General features: G+C 42.4%; 1 protein-coding gene across 2 annotated transcripts in view; it reads left to right on the top strand.

The window, feature by feature from the left end:
* The window catches only part of CTNND2 (catenin delta 2), a 1,077,052-nt gene that overhangs the window by 781,357 nt on the left and 271,056 nt on the right, over positions 1-24,639 (top strand). For both annotated transcript variants that reach the window (XM_065905365.1, XM_065905368.1), the window contains one exon: positions 13,819-13,951. In XM_065905365.1, coding sequence (XP_065761437.1) covers positions 13,819-13,951 — 133 coding nt within the window. The remainder of the gene's footprint in view (positions 1-13,818; positions 13,952-24,639) is intronic.

Below are 24,639 nucleotides of genomic sequence, written 5' to 3'. Positions count from 1 at the left end.
AAGGTAACAGAGATGAAATTGTATGTGTGAAATATGCTTCAAATATTTGCAGGACTAAAATCAACAATGGGTGTGGCAAAAAATTGCTATCTCTCAGACTGGACTCATCAGTCAGCCCTCACATGCGTGCTCACAGTTTACTTTGTAAAGACACCATGACAGGTACCGTGGGACACATTGTCACTTCCAGCGACGTGGAGCCTCCTGTGGAATCTTAAGAGATGGTGTCTCTGTGTTTAGAACACATCTCCCAATATAACTGTGACTTCTGTCAGCAGTTCAGAAGTTTTCATCAAAAGGATCATTAAAACACTTTCAGTTTTCTCTCAGAGAATTGTCAGACTACCTAATGTATAAGTGTGCTGCATTTTATGATTTCTTTACAGTATATTTCTAGTCCATTATTTAATATTATTTAGTATTGAGTTCCCTTTAATACACACACACACATAGTACGTAAAATCTTTCGAGGGTAATCAATACCTTTGTGGCTTTTTCTCAGCTTCTTGATCTAATCCTGAGGCAAAATCCTGATCTTCTCCTGATATTGACAAGAAAAATACTTGCTTAAAACTATTTGAATTGTGTAGTCCTAATCCAGATCTTGGGCATCAAATGCCATCCCTCTTGTTGACACTGACAGTTCAGATATAATTTTTCTAAGCATCATGGATTATTAATTTTAAAATAGATCCATGGATGTACAATATAAACATTTTCCATAAAGTCAGTATGGCTTCCAAGGAGTTTATGGGTACTAATTTGTTATTTTTTTCCCTTGAGCTATTATCAGTAAGCACACCCTGTTAGAATTTCCAGGGCAAATAAATGCTGATATGTATGAAGTTAATTTTTCATTGTGGGGCATATTTTTATTGAAACGTGTGTTTGTATAATGAATAAATGAGTACTATTTAAAACTGAATTGTTATTGAATAGGTATTACCATAAAAGTGATAATATTCTTTCTAGTCTAATGGGTTTTCAGAAGTCTTCAGTAGAAGCAGAAATTCACTAATAGTTAAAACACATGTGATTAAAAACGGTAAATATTGGCATAAATTTTCCCCGATCATTTTACATTATTTTCACCTATCAACTCCTAGAAGCCCATTGCTGGACTAAGATTTATTCAAGGTACCTAAGTTCAGTTCAGTTCAGTCATGTCCTAAATTTGCAATCCCATGGACTGCAGCATGCCAGGCTTCCCTGTCCATCACCAATTCCCAAAGTTTACTCAAACCCATGTCCATAGAGTCAGAGATGCCATCCAACCATCTCATCCTCTGTCATCCCCATCTCCTCCCACCTTCAATTTTTACCAGCATCAAGGTCTTTTCAAATGAGTCAGTTCTTCACATCAGGTGGCCAAAGTATTGGAGTTTCAGCAACAGCATCAATCCTTCCAATGAATATTCAGAACTGATTTCCTTTAGGATGGACTGGTTGGATCTCCTAGCAGGCCAAAGGACTCTGAAGAATCTTCTCCAACACCACAGTTGAAAAGCACCAATTCTTCGGTGCTCAGCTTTCTTTATAGTCCAACTCTCACATCCATACATGACTGCTGGAAAAATCATAGCTTTGGCTAGAATGAGACAAAGTAATGTCTCTGCTTTTTAATATACTGTGTAGGTTGGTCATAGCTTTTCTTCCAAGGCACAAGTGCCTTTTAATTTCATGGCTGCAGTCACCATCTGTAGTGATTTGGGAGCCCAAGAAAATAAAGCCTCTTGCTGTTTCCACTGTTTCCCCATCTATTTGCCGTGAAGTGATGGAACTGGATGCCATGATCTTAGTTTTCTGAATGTTTTAGGCCAACTTTTTCACTCTCCTCTTTCACTTTCATCAAGAGGCTCTTTAGTTCTTCTTCACTTTCTGCCTAAGGGTGGTGTCATCTGCATATCTGAGGTTATTGATATTTCTCCCAGCAACCTTGATTCCAGCTTGTGCTTCATCCACCCTGGCATTTCTCATGATGTACTCTGCATATAAGTTAAATAAGCAGGGTGACAATATACAGCCTTGACATACTCCTTTCCCGATACAGAACCAGTCTTTTGTTCCATGTCTAGTTCTAGCTGTTGCTTCTTGACCTGCTTACATATTTCTCAAGAGGCAGGTCAGGTGGTCTGGTATTCCCATCTCTTTCAGAATTTTCCATAGTTTGTCATGATCCACAGTCAAAGGCTTTGGTGTTGTCAATAAAGCAGAAGTAGATGTTTTTCTGTAACTCTCTTGCTTTTTCCATGATCCAACGGATGTTGGCAATTTGATTCTCTGGTTTCTCTACCTTTTCTAAAACCAGCTTGAACATCTGGAAGTTCACGGTTCAGGTACTGCTGAAGCCTGGCTTGGAGAATTTTGAGCATTACTTTGCTAGAGTGTGAGATGAGTGCAATTGTGTGGTAGTTTGAGTATTCTTTGGCATTGCCTTTCTTTGGGATTGGAATGAAACTGACGTTTTCCAGTCCTGTGACCACTGCTGAGTTTTCCAATTTGCTGGCATATTGAGTGCAGCACTTTCACAGCATCGTCTTTTAGGATTTGAAATAGCTCAGCTGGAATTCCATGACCTCCACTAGCTTTGTTCGTAGTGTTGCTTCCTAACGCCCACTTGACTTTGCATTCCAGGATGTCTGGCTTAGGTGAGTGATCACACCATCATGGTTATCTGGGTCATGAAGACCTTTTTTCTACAGTTCTTGTGTGTATTATTGCCACCTCTTCTTATTATCTTCTGCTTCTTTTAAGTCCATACCATTTCTGTCCTTTATTGAGCCCATCTTTGCATGAAATGTTCCCTTGGTATCTCTAATTTTCTTGAAGAGATCTCTAGTCTTTCCCATTCTGTTGTTTTCCTCTATTTCTTTGCACTGATCACTGTGGAAGGCTTTCTTATCTTTCCTTGCTATTCTTTGGAACTCTTCATTCAGATGGGTATATCTTTCCTTTTCTCCTTTGCTTTTCAGGCCTCTTCTTTTCACAGTTATTTGTAAGGCCTCCTGAGGCAACCATTTTGCCTTTTTGCATTTCTTTTTCTTGAGGATGGTCTTGATCCCTGCCTCCTACACAATGTCATGAACCTCTGTCCATAGTTCTTCAGGCACTCTGTCTATCAGATCTAATCCCTTAAATCTATTTCTTACTTCCACTGTATAATCATAAGAGATTTGGTTTAGGTCATACCTGAATGTTCTAGTGGTTTTCCCTACTTTCTTCAACTTGAGTCTTAATTTTGCAATAAGGAGTTCATGATCTGAGCCACCGTCAGCTCCCAGACTTGTTTTTACTGACCGTAAAGAGCTTCTCCATCTTTGGTTGCAAAGAATATAATCAGTCTGATTTTGCTGTTGACCATTTGGTGATGTCCATGTATAGAATTGTCTCTTGTGTTGTTGGAAGAGGATGTTTGCTATAACCAGTGCATTCTCTTGGCAAAAGTTTGTTAGCCTTTGCCCTGCTTCATTTTGTACTCTAAGGCCAAACTTGCCTGTAACTCCGGGTATCTCTTCCTGCTTTGGCATTCCAGTCCCCTGTGAAGAAAAGGACATCTTTTTTGATTGTTAGTTCTAGAAGGTCTTGTGGGTCTTCATGGAACCATTCAACTTCAGCCTCTTTAGCATCAGTGGTTGGAGCATAGACCTGGATCACTGTGATATTGAGTGGTTTGCCTTGAAAACAAACAGAGATCATTCTGTCATTTTTGAGATTGCATCCAAGTACTGCATATTGGAGAAGACTCTTGAGAGTCCCTTGTACTGCAAGGAGATCCAACCAGTCCATCCTAAAGGAGATCAGTCCTGGGTGTTCATTGGAAGGACTGATGCTGAAGCTGAAACTCCAATACTTTGGCCACCTCATGCGAAGAGTTGACTCATTGAAAAAGACCCTGATGCTGGGAGGGATTGGGGTCAGGAGGAGAAGGGGACAAAAGAGAATGAGATGGCTGGATGGCATCACCGACTCGATGGGCATGAGTTTGAGTAAACTCTGGGAGTTGGTGATGGACAGGGAGGCCTGGCGTGCTGTGATTCATGGGGTCACAAAGAGTCAGACATGACTGAGCGACTGAACTGAACTGAACTGAACTGCACATTGACTACAAGGACTACTCCATTTCTTCAAAGTATTCTTGTCCATAGTAGTAGGTATAATCATCTGAATTAAATTCACCCATTCCAGTCCATTTTAGTTCACTGATTCCTAAAATGTCAATGTTCACTTTTGCCATCTCCTGTTTGACCACTTCCACTTTGCCTTGATTCATGAACCTAACATTCCAGGTTCCTATGCAGTATTGTTCTTTACAGCATCAGATTTTACTTGCATCACCAGTCACACCCACAACTGGGCATTGTTTTCACTTTGGCACCATCTCCATTCTTTCTGTTGTTTTTTCTCCGCTCTGCGTATTGGGCACCTACCAACCGGGGAAGTTCATCTTTCAGTGTTGTATCTTTTTGCCTTTTCGTACCATTCGTGGGTTTTCAAGGCAAGAATACTGAAGTGGTTTGCCATTGCCTTGTCCAGTGGACCACATTTTGTCAGAACTCTCCATCATGATCTGTCTGTCTTGGGTGGCCCTGCACAGCATGTCTCACAGTTTCATTGAGTTGGACAAGGGTGTGGTCCATGTGATCAATTTGGTTAGTTTTCTGTGATTGTGATTTTCATTCTGTCATCCCTCTGTTAAGAGGCTTTTGGATGCTTCCAGATGGGAAGGACTGACTGAGGGGGAAATCAGATGTTGTTCTGATGGGTGGGGCCATGCTCAGTAAATCTTTAATCCAATTTTCTACTGATGGGTGGGGCTGCCTCCTCTCCCTGTTGTTTGACCTGAAACCAAACTATGGTGAAGATGATGAAGATAAAGGTGACCTCCTTCTAAAGGTCTTGTGCATGCACTGTTGTCTTCAGTGACCCTGACCCTGAAGCAGGCCATTGTTGACCCACGCCTCCACTGGAGAGTCCTGGGCACTCACAGTTAATTCTGGGTCAGTCTCTTGTGGAGTCACTGCACCTTTCTCCTGGGTCCTGGTGCACACAAGGCTTTGTTCGTGCCCTCCAGGAGTCTGTTTCCCCAGGCCTGTGTAAGTTCTGGAATCAAATCTCACTTGCCTCCAAAGTCAGATTCCCTGGGGTTTCTCAGTCCCTTTGCCAGTTCCCCAGGTTGGAAAATCTGTTGTGGGTTCTAGAACTTTCTTAGTGGGAGAATTTATTGGGTATAATTGTTCTGCAGTTTGTGGGTCATCTGCTTGGTGGCTCTATGGTGGGGTTAATGGCAACCTCCTCCAAGAGGGCTTATGTCACACGCTGTGTGACCCACGTCTGCTGCACCCGGAGACCCTGCCCCTACGGAAGGCACCTGCCGCCCTGTGCCTCCGCAGGGGATACTCAAGCACTCACACTCAGGCCTGGCACAGCTTCTGTGGGGTCTCTGGGTCCTGGTGTGTCCAAGGTTTTGTTTGAGCCCTCTGAGCATCACTGGCATCTCAAGGCACCTAGTACCCATAATGGTTCAGAAATAACCAATTTTCTCATTATTTTACTGTTTCTCTCTCTCTGCTTCAGCTTAGTGTAAAGTTTGGCAGTTGAAACTTCTTATTCTGAAATAATAAACTCCTGTCCCCCATGTTTTTTCCAGACTGGGCCTGAGATACAAGGCAGCAGGGGTCACCTGTTCATGTGGACCAGTGGGCAGGGGAAGACGGGGCTTATAGGAGGGATCCACTGGGCATCTCTTTCTGTCACACATCACACACAGCCCACCAGGGACCACTGCAGGCTCTGCCTTCAGGATGCATCCAGACTCCCTCCACTTCTCAGCACCCTCTGCTGAGCCACCGTCATCCCCGCCAGGATCCCTGCAGAAGTCCCTGCCTCCATCCTGCCCACCTAGAGTCTGTTCTCAACACCACAGGCAGAGGGATCCCCTTTGTAAGCCCAGCTTTAGCAGGATATTGGGTTGGTCAAAAGGTTTGGTCGGGTTTTTCGTACCATCTCATGGAAAAATCCAAAGGAATTGTTTGCCCAACCCAATATAAGATCAGACCTCCTTTTATGAGCTTTGATGATGTATACATTCATGCAAGCACTGACAAAGTGATCCTCTAAAAATATGAACCAGATCATGACTTTGGGATGGCTCCTGAATCAGTTGGAGGAAGAGCCAGCAGCCTGCTGAGGCTGACAAAAGCTTGTGATCTGGGCCCCACTGCCTGCCCCTTAACGGTCTCCAGGACACGCTGCAGTTCACATGCTGGCCTTCTCATCTGTAACATGCCGAGCAAGCACCTGCCTCAGGGTCTTGACACTGTTCACCCTTTCTGGAACATTCCTTCAACCCAGCACCACATAGGTCTCTGCCCCAGGTCACCTTCTCAGGGAGGTCTTCCATAGCCTCTGTGCTGGCAGTAACGACCCCCTCCACCCACACACACACCCACGAGCACGCACACACACGTTTTACCTACATGTGCTTGACTTCATCTTTCCCATCACACTTGTGTTAGTTTCCTGTGGCTAATGTAACAAAGTGCCACAAACCTGGTGGCTTAAAACATCAGCAGTTATGCTTTTAGAGTTCTGGAGATCGGAAGTCCGAAATCAAGGTGTTGGCAGGGTTGGTTCCTTCTAGAGGTTCTGAAGGAGAAGCCAAGGTTGGCCTCCCTTCTCCTTCTGGCCGTCCTTATCATTCCTTCACTTGTAGCCAGGTCCCTACACTCTCTGTCTCCATCTTCACATCACCTTCCTCCATCTTTTCATGTCCTTTTCTGTCTCTTGTAAGGACACTGTCATTGGATTTAGGGCCCATCCTAATCCAGTGAGATCTCATCTTGACCCTTTATTACATCTGCAAAGACCCTATTTCAAATAAGGTTACATTCTGAGGTTCCAAGTGGACATGAATTTTGGAGGAATATTGATCAACCCAGTGCACACTTGTCACTATCTGGCAAATAATATATTTTTGCTTTTGGTAATTCATTCCCAGTTACCATTAGAAGGTTCTCTGAGGACAGGAAGTTTTGCCATGTCCACTGTGCATCCCCCATGGACTCTTCAGTTGGCTGGAAGAGTGAATTCCAGTCAGGCAGGCAGCCAGGAAGCTTGTAGGAATATGGCAGGAGGTAATGGCTACTGGCCTACTGAAATAAGCTGACCCCATGGACTGCAGCATGCCAGACTTTTCTGTCCTCCGCTCTCTCCCAGAGTTTGCTCAAATTCATGTCCATTGAGTCTGTGATACTATCTATCTCATCTTTTGCTGCCCCCTTCTCCTTTTGCCTTCAGTCTTTCCCAGCCTCAGGGTCTTTTCCAGTGAATCAGCTGTTTGCATCAAGTGGCCAAAGTATTAGAGCATCAGCTTCAGCATCAGTCCTTCCAATGAATATTCAGTGTTGATCTCCTTTAGGATGGACTGGTCTGATCTTGCTCTCCAAGGGACTCTCAAGAGTCTTCTCCAGCACCCCATTTTGAAAGCATCAATTCTTCGGTGCTCAGCCTTCTTTATGGTCCAACTCTCAATTCCATATATGACTATGGGAAAAATAGTAGCTTTGACTACACAGACCTTTGTTGGCAAAGGGTTGTCTGTGCTTTGTAGTGACTAACCGTATAGAGCAGCTTTTTGTTTGGTGACACACTCTTCAGGGATGAAAATTAAAATATTCGTGGTTCTGTGTGTTTATCGTTGGATAAGTTCTTATCGATCAACAAGCATGAACATACCTCCATTTTGTAAAACAAAACAAAGAAATCTTTCCATCTAACTTATTCTTGTGACCTCTGGCGCTGCAGCCTCTTCACTCTATCTTGTCAACAAGACAATATCAAAAAACAAAATGTCTCACCTTGTGGACTCTGGATGGTAAAGGAAAGCCAATATGGTCTTTAAAACTTTTAGTTAGCGTTCAGATGATTATAAATGGTTGAGATTTTCATACGTTTAAATAATATCCATAGCCTAGCTTCCCATGGAGTTTATTGACCTTGCAATCAAACTGAACTCTGTCCCTCTCACATAAAGCTTTGCTGAAAATCTCAGTGTGAATTCCCAAAGACTCTTGATTGTCCTGGGGCTCTTTTCAACACGGAAGTAAATTTGATAAAAATGTTGTGACAGAACATCAACTCGTTGGTTTCGGTGCCAGCCTAACATGGTAACAAACTTCAGACTGTTTGCTATTTAGCTGTGTGCTAAGTGCCTTGTAATTTTAACAGCTCAGAGTCCTTTTAAGAGTGAGGACCGAGTCACAATATTGTTGGTCTGTGTGACAAGTTTTAATGGAGAAAAGGTTACATTTACATATTCTCCAGTTCCATAAATATTTCTAAAGGAAAGCCCAGTAACGAATGAGAGATACGAGCTGGGCTTCTGTAGAAAGCTGTAGATGGTTCTTATTTCCTATTCTTCTTTTCTTTGTCTAGTTATATGTAATCCCTGACATTTCTGGAGGGCCCACACTGTGCCAGACTTTGCTCTAAGGGGTTCATATATATTAATTCTAATCACCCCACAATACTCTAAGGTAGGAATTATTATCTCACTGTAACAGATGAACTCCGTGGATACTTATGCCAGCCAGTGGTGGATCAGCAGCAAGCAAGACACAGAGAAGAGGAGAATTCATAATGGAGCAGGGTTTGAACCAGCTCTTCGTACAAAGAACTTTTCTTGAGCTAAGACTCTGCCTCTGAAGGGGTTCGGTGGAAAAATTGTTTCAAAATGGCACGTTTTAATGTACAGTTTTTACTACAGGCTAAAGCAGTGTCTCTTGTTACACTTAGATTCCTTCTGATAAGTATAATGTACAACAGTAAAAGTTTATTTTTAAAAACAGTAAGTGGTACTACATAAATTTTCAATGTATCTATGTGTGTGTGTGTATCCCTTGTAAGTCTTAGAATAACAATTAGTAGTATATACCTAGCTTTTGGGGCTTCCCAATGGCACTAGTGGTAAAGAACCCCCCTAATGCAGCAGACTTAAGAGATGCGGGTTCGATCCCTGGGTCAGGGAGATCCCCTGGAGGAGGGCATGGCAACCCACTCCAGTGTTCTTGCCTGGAGAATCCCCATGGACAGAGGAGCCTGGCGGGCCACAATCCATAGGGTCATGCAGAGTCAAACGTGACTGATGCGGCTTAGCACGCACACACACATCTAGCTTTTAATAGTTTGCCCAGCACTTTCACTTTCCTATTTTATGCTGTCTTTTAAAAAGAAGCTCTGTGAAATAGATGGCATTTTTCTCTATATTTGATCCATGGAAACCAATACCAGCAAGCACTGAAGGACTTTCTTATATATATTTGTAATCAAGAGGGGAGAAAGCCAGATGTTCAAGTTCTGAACTCTTTCCTAGTTATTTGGATGCCAAACCTTATGCCTCTTCTACTGCAGTAATCAAGAAATAAGAGGTTTATAACATGCTCCACAAAAAATGATCAAATATTTCTACTTTTCAAATGGGTTCATCTGTATCATTTTTCTAGAATTCAAATATATGTGTTTATATATGATATTCATTTTTCTCTTTCTGACTTATTTCATTTTACATGACAGTCTCTAAGGTCCATCCATGTCTCTGCAAATGGCACAGTTTCATTCCTTTTCATAACTGAATAGATAACTAATGACAATCTACTGTATAGCCCAAGGAACTTGTTCAGTGCTCTGTGGTAACCTAAATGGGAGGGAAATCCAAAAAAGAGGAGATAATGTATACACATATGGCTGATTGACTTTGCTGTGTAGCAGATACTAACATAACATCATAAAGCAGCTCTACTACAATAAATTAAAAACAAATGATCAAGCAACAGAACATGTTTAGACCAGGGTATCTCAATCTTGGCTCTAGTGATATTTGGGAGCAGATGACTCTTTGTCGTAGGGAATTGTCTCTGCAATATAGGATGCTGAGCAGGATTTCTGGGGTCTGCTCCCTGGATATCAATAACACCTTCCAGTTGTAACAACCTAAATTGTCTTCTGACCTTGTCAGATGTCCCCTGGGGACACAGTTTTAAATGTATTTATGTTTTAGACTTTTAGACTTTATTTCAAGACAGCAATTACAGTAGGCATCATTGTTATATGATTATATCTATTTGAAAGCAGATGGCCAGAGTTTTATTTCTGCTCCACCTCTTAAGTTTATGAACATCTCTAAATCTATTAACTTCCTCCTCCATGAAATGAAAGGAAACTGCATAAGGCTAGTTCAGGATTAAAGCATGACACGATGTGAACAGGGAACCTTGGCACTGACTTTTAGTCACACTCGCAGTATTACTTCCAATGTCTGTTCTATAAGCCTGAACATATCCAAATTTCCTTAGATTTCTTTGTCGCAATACTGGCCACAGACCAGGCCCAGGTGTTTTGTATTGAAGTGCAAAGCTCTTCGCGATCTCACACTAATCTTGCTTTCCAGCTGCATTTCCACCGCCCCGTTCCTGGGTAACCCCCTTCCTGCAGCCTCCTGTCTCACAGCCATCCTAGCTGAATGCACACCTTCCCTGAATCTGTCAGCCTTCTGTGACCCCGTGTCTTCCCTCCTGCTGTTCTTTTGCTGATTTTGTTTTTACCAGAACTCTTTTGTCTTATGAGCATTGCTTGTCCTTAAGGATTAAAATCTCACGTGAGGGACAACCAGCAAGGAGCAAGTATAGCACAGGGAACTATATTCAGTATTTTGTAATAACCTATAAGTAAAAAGAATAGGAAAAAGAATATATATATTATATATCACTTTGCTATACACTTGAAAGTAACAAAACAATGTAAATAAACTATACTTCAGTTGGAAAAAAAAGACCTCGTATAAAGAATCCATGCCTTGTACTGAATGGTCCCAAATAAGACAGACATTTTATTTTTTCCAGCTCTTCTCTAGAGTACATCTCCATGGGAAACACAAAATCTGAGTAGAATCTCTTTTAAGTGAAACAAAACCATTCCAGAAAAAGAGGCTTGTATACCTCTTGAAATTGTCCTTCTTCTGTTGATTCTGGGCTCCGTGTGTGTGTATGTAGTCTGGTAAGGATCTGTGTGTGTATGCATTGACACAAGCAAGTCAAGTGCCCTAAGACTGTTCCTCCTGAGCTCTTGTTCAAAGACTTTCTTATCTATGCCATAGAAGCCTAATAGAGCAATTCTCATCTGGTTAGTAAAATAGACTGAAATGAATCCTTTACTAATGATTTTCCAATAGCATGGGCTTACCTGAATTCTTATTAGTCATCCAGTGTATTCACATGACATTTCTAATTTTAATTTATAGGTGTTCTGTAGATTTTGATTTAACTTGAACAAAGGATATAATTTTAAAAGGCTGCTATTATAAGAAAGAAGGCTGTGCTATCTGGATGTTGCACGTTGAGGTGGTTTAGAATCATGCAGTGAAAGAAAATTCAATTAAAAAGAAAAACAAGCTTCCTGTGTTTTCATCCATAATTGTTCTTTACTGTGATCTCCTAGCCAAAGAAGATCCAATAGTTCGTCCATCATCAACAACCATTTGAGTATGTTTTGTAGCAAAGGTGCTCCTGTCCTATACATCCTTTTGAAAATGTGTATCTGCCTAAGATTTTATGTAAATTTTTAGATACTTAATGCACATTAAGTTGAATGTCTTATATTTCCAGTTGGCTCAATTCTTTCACGATCTCACACCAACCAGTCCTATAAGAACTGAGCCAATTCGAAAGGAATCCTATTCCATATTGTCTTCGATAGCAGTAAGGAAGCACCAACATGCTTCAAGATTTACTTGACAACCTCTACTAGACGTGATAAAGAAAAGATAAAGAGAACAGGTTAGAATCTACAAGGAAACTTTTAAACTTTGTCTGCTCCATTTCTGTCCCAGTTTTCTTGACTCTTCTTCTGAAATGACAGCACTGACCTGGCATCTATAGGATGTATGCTTTCGAGTTGTTTTCTGGGAGTCGAGTGTGTACTGCCAGATGTCTCAAGTCTCTTCCAGCCCATCCTTTAGATAAATAGTAGCCTTTTGTGGTTCAAGGGGTCAGGTTTTCATCTGTGCCCTCATGGGTTGCTTTTTTATTTCTCTGTTAAAAATTGATTCACTGCTTTAGAAATGGAATCCTTACATCCAACCATGTCTGTGTCATGTTCTAACTCAAGGGTCCCCAACCTCCAGGATCTAATGTCTGATGATCTGAGGTGAAACTGAATAAAGGGCACAATAAATGTAATGTGCTTGAATCATCCCAAATCCACCCCACCCCCACCCCGATTCATGGAAAAATTGTCTTTTATGAAACCAATCTCTGGTGCCAGAAAGGTTGGGGATCGCTGCTCTAACTGGCTGAGTTGATGAATTTCATGAAAGAGTATTCATATGCATAATGGTACAGTCACCCTTGTGTTTTATAATGAATTTAAGTATCCTGGAGCATATTTCTTAAAATTAAATAAACAACTAACTTCTTGGAGTAGCTCAGATGTAAACAAGAAGATATAGAAAAAGAATGTACCATGCATAAAATTTGTTTAATAAACCTAACATTTTAAATGCTGAAGCTGAAACTCCAATACTTTGGCCACCTCACGTGAAGAATTGGACTCTTTGGAAAAGACCCTGAAGTTGGGGGGGATTGGGGGCAGGAGGAGAAGGGGACGACAGAGGATGAGATGGCTGGATGGCATCACCGACTCGATGGACATGAGTTTGAGTAAACTCCGGGAGATGGTGATGGACAGGGAGGCCTGGCGTGCTACAATTCATGGGGTTGCAAAGAGTCGGACATGACTGAGCGACTGAACTGAACAGAACTGGACATTTTAAATAAAAAATTTCTTTTTATGAAAACTTCTTGTTACTATACTTTTATCCTCAGAAAATTACTTAGGGAATCTGTATGTTTTTAAAAGAAGAAATTATGATAGTAGCAATATTAACCATAAATATAACAAATCTGGCATAACTGGTATCATGACATTTTAGATTGGACTCATTCAGTTATATTTTCTCTTATCTGATAATTTAAGTAAATGCTATACCTGCACAAGACTGTTGAAATAATATTTTGGGAAATAAATGTGATCTTGTAAATTATCTACTGAAGTTCAAATGAAAAATGTCTATATTAATAAGATTGTGCCATTTTAAGTTCTTTCTTTTTCAGTCTTCATAAACATGGTAACGTCAGTGATACATTTAAGATTATATAAGTATACGTGCATGCATGCTTAGTTGTTTGTGTCAGACTCTTTAAAAACCCCGTGGACTGAAGCATGCTAGGCTCCTCTGTCCATGGAATTTTCTAGGCAAGGATATTTGAGTGGTTTGCCATTTCCTACTCCGGGGGATCTTCCTGACCCAGGGCTCGAACCTATGTCTCTTTCGTCTCCTGCATTGATGGGCAGATTCTTTACCGTTGTACCACCTGGGAAGCCCCAGATGTGTATGTACATATATGTACACTTACAAACCATTTGCTCAGGGAAATCTTTTCAAATCCTTTTTGAAGTCAGTGCATGTGTAAGAAATATAAGAGGATGAGATGGTTAGGTAGTATCACTGACTCTTTGGACATGAATGTGAGCAAACTCGGAGACAATGGAGGAGAGAAGAGCCTGGCGTGCTGCAGTCCTGGGGGAGGGGGATTCCAAACAGTTGGACACAAGTTAGCAACTCAACAACAACATGTGTAAGAAAACCGGGACAATCAGCTGTGAAATGTTCGCATGTAAACTCTCATAGGTGTTACACAAATGAGGTGACCACAGGCTACCAGCTGCAGGATTGCCCTCATGTTCTCCTGCTTTCCTTTTGTTCAGAGAATTTGGATGGAGAGACCCGGAGCTACCTGAAGTGATACAGATGTTGCAACATCAGTTTCCTTCAGTCCAGTCTAATGCTGCAGCCTATTTACAGCACCTCTGTTTTGGAGACAACAAAATTAAAGCCGAGGTAAGCACCACTTGGAATCATGAATGGCTGGTGTCGGATTCATCATTGCCTAGGTGTTCAGAGTACTGTTGAACGGGGAAAAAGATTCGAAACTTTAAGTTATGCTATCAAAACTTAGATCCACACTTATGACTGAAACATAGCACTTTGCATCTAAGTGTTTGGCATGCCTATATATACATTCTTTTTTAATATTTGAATGCTGAAGGAATAGAGGACCAAGGATATACACTAGTATCCACAGAGATGAGAGTATCAAATGCTATACTTTTGATGTAATTTGCATTTTTCTTCCCAATCCCATCTCTGGAGTCATCTCTGCTCCTAAATTCTAAAGAAGTACAAAGCATCTTCATGGTCTCCTCAAATTACATCAAGATTGCTACATCAGTTTATGGTATCATCTGTCTTCCTGGAAAACTCCTTGGTAAGAGGGAAAGTTTAGGCAATAAACCAGCTTTGTGTTATAACCAAACTTTCTGAACCATTTACAAATGTACCGGTGGATATAATACAGATATATGTGTTCCATTAAAGAATCTGTTCTCTGTGTTCATCATGTAAACAATTGTTAACATGCTCAAAATTTTTGGAATACTTCAAAGTGCACAAATTGTGGTATGTGATATTTCTGGAAAATCACAGTGGTCAGCACAGCCAACTCTGATTTTTTTTTAGACAAGGGACAAGTATTTGCATATGAGCAGCTGAGTAATCACATTTTTAAAAAAGATTTTTTAAGCTGTTAAGAGTCATCTCCGTAGCATGTAAGGAATTTGGAAGATGAGTCTAAATTAGTTTAAGGATGGAAAGCAGAGATGTGAAGACATAATTGTAATTTATTATAGATTGTGCTTGCTTGCCCTGGGATGTGTATAGACTAGCAGCTTTTCATCTTTTCTTTTCCTGTTTCTCTTCCCCTGGGACTGCAAAGGGCTTGACCCATGCTTTTTCATATCAGAAAAGTCCTATTTCTTTGTGGAATGAATATAAGGCAGTGATTCTCAACCAGGTGTAATTTTGCCTCCTAAAGGACACGTCACAACATCTGGAACCATCTTTGGTTGTCAGAAATGAAAAAAATTTGTGATGTGCCATTAGCATTTAGTGGGTGGCAGTCAGGTGTTACTCAACTCAGGCTGGGCTGCTCACCTCTGAAAAGTCAGTACTCGAGAGAAAAGTGTTGGCAGGAAAGAAAAGGTTGCTTTATTCAGAAGACTGGCAACCTGGGAGAAGGTGGACTCATGTCCAAAAACCAACTCCCAACAGCTGATCAGGAAGCAAGAGCTTTAAAGGGGGATTTCCAGGGTTTCAGGTTGGGGAGAAGGAGTTAGGTGCAGAAACAGCACAGTCCGCTCTGACAGTCATCGTGACATCGGTCATGCAGTGATCTGATCAGCATCATCTTGATTATTTTAAGTACAGTTCATCTTAAGTTCCAGGGTTGGTTTGTTCCTGTTTCCTTGAGGTCAGTTCTTGGACTTGTGTAAGATGGAGCAGCTTATGTCATGGCTACAGTCTGGTCGTCATGTAGTCAACTCCTTTCACCTGGCTGGAGTTTTAGTATTTGCAAAAAAGCTTAGAGGATGTGACTCAGAATATTATGTATAGCTCTTAAGGAGGAACTAAAGGTCCTTGACTATGTTAAATGGCTAAACTATTATTATTTTGTCTCACTTGACTGTTTTCCTTTCTGCATTTTCTCACTTCTCTGATTAAATTTATTCTTTGGCTAAAGTTTCTCTACAAAGAAGCAGGTGGAAAAAAATGGAGGATCTGTCCCCAGCAGGCACCATATGGTTCTGTTCAGTTACAAAGGATGCTGCAAAACATTCTGTAATGGAAGGGCAGCCTGGACAAAGAATTATCCAGTACCAAATATCGGTAGTGCCAAAACTGAGATAAAAGAAACTATTGTTCATCTAAGATAGATTTTAAATGTCAAAAAATACTATTAAAATGATCTAAGGATAAATTAAATTATGTGGCTCCTGTCCCAGGTGGCAGTTCTCTTAGTCATTCTCTGCCTTTAGTAGAAAACAAAATAACCATTTAAAATGAAGGAGAGATTTCCAGTTGAGGGATCACATGCCATCATTTTGCAAAGATTATAACTGTGAGGGTTTCTCTAGGGGCCATGAAAGAATCTCATCCTTTGATGGGCGTAAAGTGGATTCACAGATATTGTGGCAACCACAGCAGCAGGATGGACACGTCCCCAAATTTGGTTCTGATGTCAAGACTGAGGACAGTGCACTCACCCCATGAGGGTATGAAAAGGCCAGTTACTCACATAATGAGGCTTATGTAGCTGAGCATAGTGGCTTCCACACGGGACTGAGCTTGACTGGAGAGCTCAGGAAAGGATGGCTAGGGGATTAGGCGGTAGATATGGCCTGCCCTGGGATGGGGTTCTTACCTGGGGACAGGATGTCTATGGTTTGAACTTCCTACTGGTACCACAGGAGGAGGCATCAGAGCTTTGTCATCAGCTTGCTCAGATGCGAGCAGAAGGGACAGAGATGTCAGAGGCCAAACATCAAACAAGGCCATCATGTGGTCCATGCAGACGCCGTTACCTGGGCAAGTTCAAAGTCATTGCCTCTGTCTGTGTGAACCATGACCAGCCTTGAAACGTCTCCATAGCAGTGGCGCCCAGCATGGACTTGTGTGTGGTCACATCAGAAGCATCCCTGGGTTCTGTGGTGTGAGGAGGGGGTGACCAGCACACTCACCAGTGTCAGAAAGATACATTGTCCAATATCGCTTCCCTGTTAACCAGCTGTGTCTCCTTGAACAGAACTGTCCACTCAAGCCTTTCTTATCTTTAAAACAGAGGTGCTGATCCCTTCCCTGTAGAGTCCTTATAGGGACTAAACGATTTAATGGATGCAAACTGCTAAGTGGTGATGTATTCATTCATTCATATACATCTTTGGCCAGGAGCACAGTTAGACACTTAAGATACTGTTTTATCTTACATATGTATATATAGCTGAGCTTCTCAGATGGTGCGATGGTGAAGAATCTGTCTGCCATGCAGGAGACACAAGAGATGGGGGTTTAATCCCTGGGTTGGGAAAATCCCCTGGAGGAGGGCATGCAAAGCACCCTAGTATTCTTGCCTGGAAGAGTCCGTGGACAAAGGAGCCTGGAAGGCTACAGTCCATAGTCGCAAAGAGTAGGACACGACTAAGCATGCACGCACATGTATCTGTAGGTTGTATGTACCTGTGATCAGTTTTTAATTTTGCTGTAGGTGCCCTTGAGGTTGCCTGTATCACTTCTTACTGCCTGGAGATTCTCCTGACACTTGGCTCGTGGAGCTGTGGTCCAAGTGGAATTTGTTCCTCTGCTCCACCTCCTAAAGACTGCAGACATGGCCAGGACCTCATGATAATGGTGCCTGGGGTACCTGGGAGACTGATGACAAGGAAGGAAAGGGTGATGTAGCATACAGCCTGACAAAATGAGATCAGAGTTAGTAAAAATGAGCCAGAGATGCTGGGCAAATGCAGGAGGCCTAAGTAAAATGCAGAGTGAGCCATGTGGAGTTTCCCTTCATCTCTATTTCAGTCACCCAGGGAGTACAAGTGTGTGCTCATGCGCGCGCGCACACACACACTCAGGTGTGTACACACTCAGGACTTTGCACACATCTAGTTTGTTCTCTCATCCTAATTCAAGTCTAAACCATTAGTAGTGGTTCTCCCTTCATGACGGATGGCTGCCTGACATGTTTTCATATACAGGCATTGATTTTTGTAATTACCTGTTGTCCAAATACTAATCTTGCAGGCACCAGCCTTTCCAAATTTACTCAGTCCTCTAGTCTTTCTATTGCATTTTATTGAATTGATTTAGCCCTTCAGTCTACATTTCATTATTGGTATTGACTTTGCCCGCACAATGGATAGGCCATTGAGCAAAAGGCAGAATTAAATCTCCTGTATGTGGAGGGTCATAAATCATGCCTTTCCCATTCCTTATTACAGTGCTTTGTACAATTTTCATTTAATGAAGCCAAGAAATTCAGCTTTGTTCATGATGATGCCAGATCTCCTAGGTATAAAGTTGAGAATTCACTCCCGTAAATCAGCAGACAGAAGCACTGTCCCTAACTTTTCCTACGGATCCAGTGAACTTGGGTTTAAGGCAGACTGCTTGTTCCCTGACAGCAAGGAGGTGGAACTGAGGGGAGAAGAATGGGTGTGGTCAGTTCAGGAACCACCAGTGACTGCGGGAGAGTCTGCAATCCACTGGGTGCGCTGACCTGGGCCAGGACATTCAGTTAGGAAATGCTTTGAAAACCAGCACGTGTCCTAAAACTGGAATAGGAGGATATCATGTAAACAAGAGCTCAAAGTTAGACTGAGAAAAGATCAGAAGAAAAGCAGTTGAAAAAATGAAAGAGGGAGGCCTTCCCTGGTGGTCCCGTGGCCAAGACCCCATGCTCCCAGTGCAGGAGACCTAGGTTTCATCCCTAGTCAGGAAACTAGAGCCCACGTGCTGCAACTGAGATTCAGTGCAGCCACATAAATATTTTTTAAAAAGAATGAAATAGGGTGGGGCAAGGAGAAAGTGGAAGAAGAGGGTCCAGTCGTTGTAGCAAACACACCATATTGGGGCAGCTCATTTCCATGGATGATGAGTGACTGATCTGTAGGCAGGTTCTCCTGCTTTAAAAGGAAGGAGGCGTGATGGGTGTGGATGGTTGTCAGTTATGTTTGAACTATGTCTGCCATCCACACTGTCTCCGAAATTGTTGCAAACTTCATAATTAGTTGAGTTTTAGATAATGTAGGTAGTTTTTAGACATGAAAATGTGCTCCTGTGTGTATATAGTGTGTATATATGATAAGCATCTTTTGGGAGGTGCTTAAATGTTGATAATTATTTTATATCTTTTCAAAAATCTTTTTTCATTCTTTTGGGAACCTTCATCAGTTAAGAACATACCACTGATGTAGGGATAACACCAAGTACCTCTCATGAGTTGTAATGATTTGGATTTATTTATGTTCCTCCCTCCTGTGTTTCCCCCCATTTCATCTCATGCACAAATAGAGTAGGCAGGAGTCCACACGAGACAGGCACACACAGGCAGGGGTATGTGTGTGCACGGGGGTGCTACAGGCTGGAATTCAAAGCAGTCTGTTGTCTAGAGATAGAAAGGTACTTGCACATTTTTCAAGTGACAAGAGGTGATTATTTTAAAATGTCTGAGTACTTTGTTTCACTATAAATTAATAAATTAGATTTAAGAAAATTTAAATTAAAATACAATTAAATCTAAACATTTAAATAATTTTTAAATGTATTCCTTAAACATAAGACCATGCACTTAAATAGTGTGCCTTGCCTTTTTAAAAACTCAAACTTTGTTATGTGATGTTCCATGTGAGAAGGACTTATATCCATGTCTCTGTAATGAATGAATGGCTGGTGCCTACCACTGATTTAATTCAGATTTTGTCCCAAAGGCCTCTTTGTATATGAAAAATTGTCTTCAGCCAACAAATGTGTAACCAAGGTGTTTGAAGATCTTCGAGAGTCAAGGTATGCAAATTGAAGATGAGAACAATTTCTCTAGGAAACCAGCATTGATTTTATTCAATATTTTATTAACTCCCAGCAAAACTCTATCCAGTTACCATCCTCCTCACTCTTAATAAAATACTTTGTTTTTAATGAAATGGAATTTCCAGTTCTAGCAGAAAGAAGAGTTTATTGACAGCTTGTTTTGGAGTTAGTAGTAGAACCAAATTTTAATAACATGCATATCATACTTCTAATGAATCCACATAGATGAGCAACATGTAAACAGGGCAATATAATACCATGTGCTAATAAACTCCATGGAAAAGCTTGTGAGAGTGTTTACTAAATGCTTAAAATCTAGTCTTGTGGAATCAGAGAAAAATTCCTACTTCCTACAGTGATGAGTACACTGAATTTAAATTAGAAATTGCCAGAAAATATAGCATAAGTCATACTGACTTAGACTTGATAGAGTAGGGATTAGACTTAAGAACATTAGTCCTTTGGAGTTTGTGTATGTATATGTGTGTGATCATGTCCATAAAGTTTCAAAATGATTGTATCATTTACACTCATTTTTTCCCAACATCATTATTTTCTTTAGTAATATTAATTAGAACACAGAAATGGAGTTCTAGAACATAGAAATTGAGTTTTAAAATATGCAACTGTCCCCCTCTCCCATACATTTTATTTTACTCAAGACTGACTGACAACCTTTCATGTGTTAAAAAAAAATTCAGACTTGTTCCTGTCTACTACACTTAAAGTGCTTCATAATTTCTATTTTATTCTTGCTTCTTTCCACCTCACAAAGTTCAAGAGAAGGTGCCATCCATCTCTTCAGGTGATTACTTTTGAATCATTTCTTCTCTTTCCATTATCATAAATGGTTCCACAGTTTTTGAGAAAGAGCCTCTGTTCGTTTCTAGATGTCAGCAGACAGCATCCCATTGAGCTGACAACATGGGCCCCGGAGCCTGCCTTTCAATCCTGGCTACGCTCCTGCATTCTAGCTCTGTGATTTTGGGCAAGTTCGCTTACCTCTCTGAGCCTTAGTCTCCCAGACCATAAAGTGAATTTGCGTCAGTGTGGAGAGAATGCCCTTACACTGCCAGCCAGAGTCCGTGGGTTGAGACCTGTGGGTTTTTGCTGGTGTACATGTAAAACACACATTCAGGAAATCTCCTCCTGACGATCTCATCATGTTAGAGACAGAATGTCTGTCTGTTTTACTTGGAGTGTTGGCAATTCACATGCTGAAATCTGTTATGGGCTCTAGCACACGTCAAAAGCCTGTGTTGTGTGTGACCCTGTGCGGAGCCATGGTTGAAGCCAAAAAAAAAAAAAAAAAAAAAACTGCCTTTGGGAAGTTAGAATCAAAGAACCCTTTGAACGTGCCAGCTAAAAGAACACACAAACAGGTCCAAATGCTGAATCATTGATGTTACGTGAAAGTGGAATCCATGAGTATGTCCATTCAACAGCTATTCACCGATCAGGTCTGAAGTTCCAGGCTCTGTTCTTAGCCCTGGGGATATAGTAGTGAACAAACTAGATCCAGATGGGTAAGGAGGAGGCGACAAGAAACAAAGACATAGATCTATCATTTGTCAGATGGTGGAGCTGCCATGAATAAAACAACAGGAAATGAAGGTGGAGGATGATGGGGTGGGAAGAGATTAGGAATGAACTGCTGTTGCATGTAAGATGGGCAGGAAAGTCATCCCTGAGGAACAGTGTTTGAGCAGAGCCCAGAGCAGTGAGAGAAAATCACAGAGTTAGTTTCTGAGGAGAAATACCCCGCCACACCCTGCGCTCACAGCAGGCCTGGGCAGGCTGGACCACGTGTATCCAGGAGTGTGTTGGTCCCCGAGGGCTGGCTGCTGGAACAAAGTACCACACACTGGAGAACCGAAAACAACAGAGCTTGATTCTCTACACTTCTGGAGCTAGAAGTCCAATGATCAAGGTATGAGCAGGGCCAGGCTCCCTCGGCAGCTCTGGTGGAATGAATGCCTGCTTGTCTCTACCTGGCTTCGGGCGTTGGCCCTTAATCCTGATGTTTCGATGCATTACTGTGATTTATGCCTCTGACATCACGTGGCCTTTTCCTTTCTCTGTGTCTCTGTCTGTGTCTCTTCTCCTCTTGTAGGGACACCAGTCATATTGGATTAGGACACATCCTAGTTGTTTGTTGTTCAGTCACTGAGTCTTATCCAGCATTTTGTGGCCCCATGGACCGCAGCACGCCAGGCTTCCCTGTCCTTCACTAGCTCCAGAAGTTTGCTCAAACTCTTGTCCATTGAGTAGGTGATGCCATCCAACCATCTCATCTTGCTGTAAAGTTGATTACATCCATCAAGATCCTGTTCTTAAATGAGCTCACTTTCAAAGGTACCTGGGCTTAGGGTTCCAGTGTATCTTTGGGAAGGCAAAACTCAACCCTTGACCCTGACTTAATAAGGACTGTGACTGGAACCTTGGAAAAGAGTGGAGGAGGGAAGGAGATGAGAGCAGGGGGTGAGTGTCTGGAGTTGGGTCATGTAGACTTTGCATGTCAAAGGCCTTACTTTCAGAGAAGAGAAATCTGGGGCCTGCTTTTTGGCAGGGTATTTTGGGAAGTAGTACATTTCAAGAAAGGAGACTTAGGGAGATTTGGAACCTATGAAATGGTCAAAGGAGAGGGGAACTGGTGAAAAAAAAAAAAAAAAAACATGAGAAACATGAAAAGAGATGGTCAGTGGATCAATGAAGTGGGCGGGATTGTCCCAGAAACCATACAAAAGGTGACCTTCTGAGAAGAAGCCAGGAAAAGAAGGCAGGTAACCTTCTAGGTAGCCCCTTGTGGTGATCTCAAAGTGATTGAGAAAGTAGGAAAAAAAAAAAATGGCCATTGGATCTGAGGGAAGTGTGGGTGGGTTCTGAGAGGCCATGGGAGTGTTTGGAAGACTCTAACGTAAAGGAGGCAGACTTAGACATGAGAGGCTCTTGGACCACAGGAGGGGTGGCCAGGCAGCTGGCTCACGCCCTTCCAGGACAACACTGGGGAGAGGTGACCAGGAGCCGAGAGGCAGGTGAGGGAGCTTGAGGAGGTGGAAGCACCTGGAGACAAGTGACCATGAGGTCTGCATAAAGAAAATGAAGAAAGGCAGTGACTTTAAAAAGCTAAACTCTCTAAGAACCTGTTTTATTTGGGGCATGCATGCTCAGTTGCAAAGTCGTGTCTGGCTCTTTGCAACCCTATGAACTGTAGCTCCGTCAGGCTCCTCTGTCCATGGAATTTTTCAAGCAAGAATACTCGGATGGGTTGCCATTTCCTTCTCCAGGGGCTCTTCCTGACTCAAGGATAAAACCCATGTCTCCTGCATTTATTTGGGGTGGGTATGGGGAGGGGGTAGCAAATTATGCTCAGAGCCTAAAATTGTCTTTCCTGTAGTTTATTTAACACAGGTGCACAGTGGGGTTTGTAATCATTTCACAAGCTAATAGCAGAGAGGATAATGTCTCTTAATGAACCAATAGAGAAATAACATCCTGCAAACAAATGATGGATTAATTACACTGTTGTTCTAGGCAAGGGGACCTGACAGAAATAAGAGTCGCAATTAAGTTGAAGTGTACCTTTTATGTGAGTTTGTTTTCTCAAGAGAGCTGGTTTCACCAAACAGGATCTGACTTCCAGCTGCCAGGTCAAAACCCAAATCCCTTGTTGCTAAGGTCAGTTGCTAGGGAATGAGGGCCCCTGAGTAGGTGGGCAGGCTGGGATTAGCACTCCAGGGATGCCTGCAGGGCTTGGGCCATTGACTACAGGAGTGCATGGCTGAGGGAGTAAGTGTCCCTTCTCTTCCTAAGGGGCTGCCAGTCATGTCAACACCACTGCCAGCCCAGAGTAGCCTGGCCTCGGCAGGAGCAGGTGTCTCCAGACCTTCAGAGAGCTGGAGCAGCCAAGGGCAGGTTTGTTCAGACTGAAACTCTCAGAATGTTCCTCACCAGTTCTCGGAGTCAGAGCCTAAATGTCCCCTTGCTTCTCTGCACAAGTTCTTACTGATAAGCCCCCAGCGGGTCCCTCAGCAGCTATGCCACTAAGCTTAACAGCAACCACAGATGAGAAGGTAATATTCCTAAGCATTAAAATGACTAAGGTCATAAGCATGTGGGTTTGAAGTCATATCACACCACACGTAACAGACCTGTTTCCATTTTTCAGTCCCATCAAGGCAGCAAGAGAAAGCATACAACAACTTGGCCGTGCTGTCAGAAAAGGGGAGTGCTCATTGGAGAAGGGGGTGTGGTTCTGGGTCTTGGGTCTTGGGTCTCTGGGTCTTGGTTAGATGGAGAAGCTAAGGTCCTCGGGGGCTGCAACCTTCACGAGCACAGAAGCAGTGTGAAAAGTGATCTGTGCTGAGCTGTGTCACAGCTGGAAACTAAACCAGAATGAACGAAGGAGCAGCCCATGTATTTTTTTTTTTTTTTACCTCTGTGTTGCCTTGGTCCTTCACACACAAAAGGTGATGAAAGAGGCAGAATTGAGAGTTATTGGACCAGGGCTTCCAGCAGAAAGGGCCATGAGTTATCCTCAGTGGAGGAGATCATAAGTAGGCAGTATTGCTAACAGGCTGGGACAGAATTACAGCTAATGAGGGCAGTATGATCCCACTGAGGTATATATCAGTTTGGCAATTGTGTTCCCGTGCCATGGAGGGGAAGTCAGAATCATGGTCTTTGGGAATTTGGGGGAAGAAGCAGAGACAAAAGGGTCCAGTAAATGGTGATGATTTGGTGACCTTTTTCACTTAAAGATAAATGGGACTGATGAACTGGCAGGGGTGCTGGGGGCTTGGTGACAGTGTCCGCCCCTCCCCACCCCCACCCCCCGCCACGTACATCTCTCTTTGACATTCTGCACCTCTCTGCTCTGCTGTCTCCAGCCCCTGCCCACTTTAGTTCTTCTTTGTCTTTTCCTTCCTCATCTTAGCGTGCCATTCATTGACCTTCCAGAGCCTCGTTCCAGCCTTGGTGACTTTCTCCAGATGCTAAAGAGACTGCAGGATCCTCTGGCAAAGGCCTCTCCTCCCTAGGATCAGGGGAGGATCAGATGTCCGTATGTCCGTTCTGCATGATGTGCCAAACAAAGGTCTCCTCCT

This window comes from Muntiacus reevesi, chromosome 14, assembly GCF_963930625.1.
Source record: "Muntiacus reevesi chromosome 14, mMunRee1.1, whole genome shotgun sequence".
In the NCBI taxonomy this organism is placed as follows: Eukaryota; Metazoa; Chordata; class Mammalia; order Artiodactyla; family Cervidae; genus Muntiacus; species Muntiacus reevesi.
Note: the sequence above shows the minus strand (reverse complement) of the source record. Positions and strands in the feature narration are given on the sequence as shown.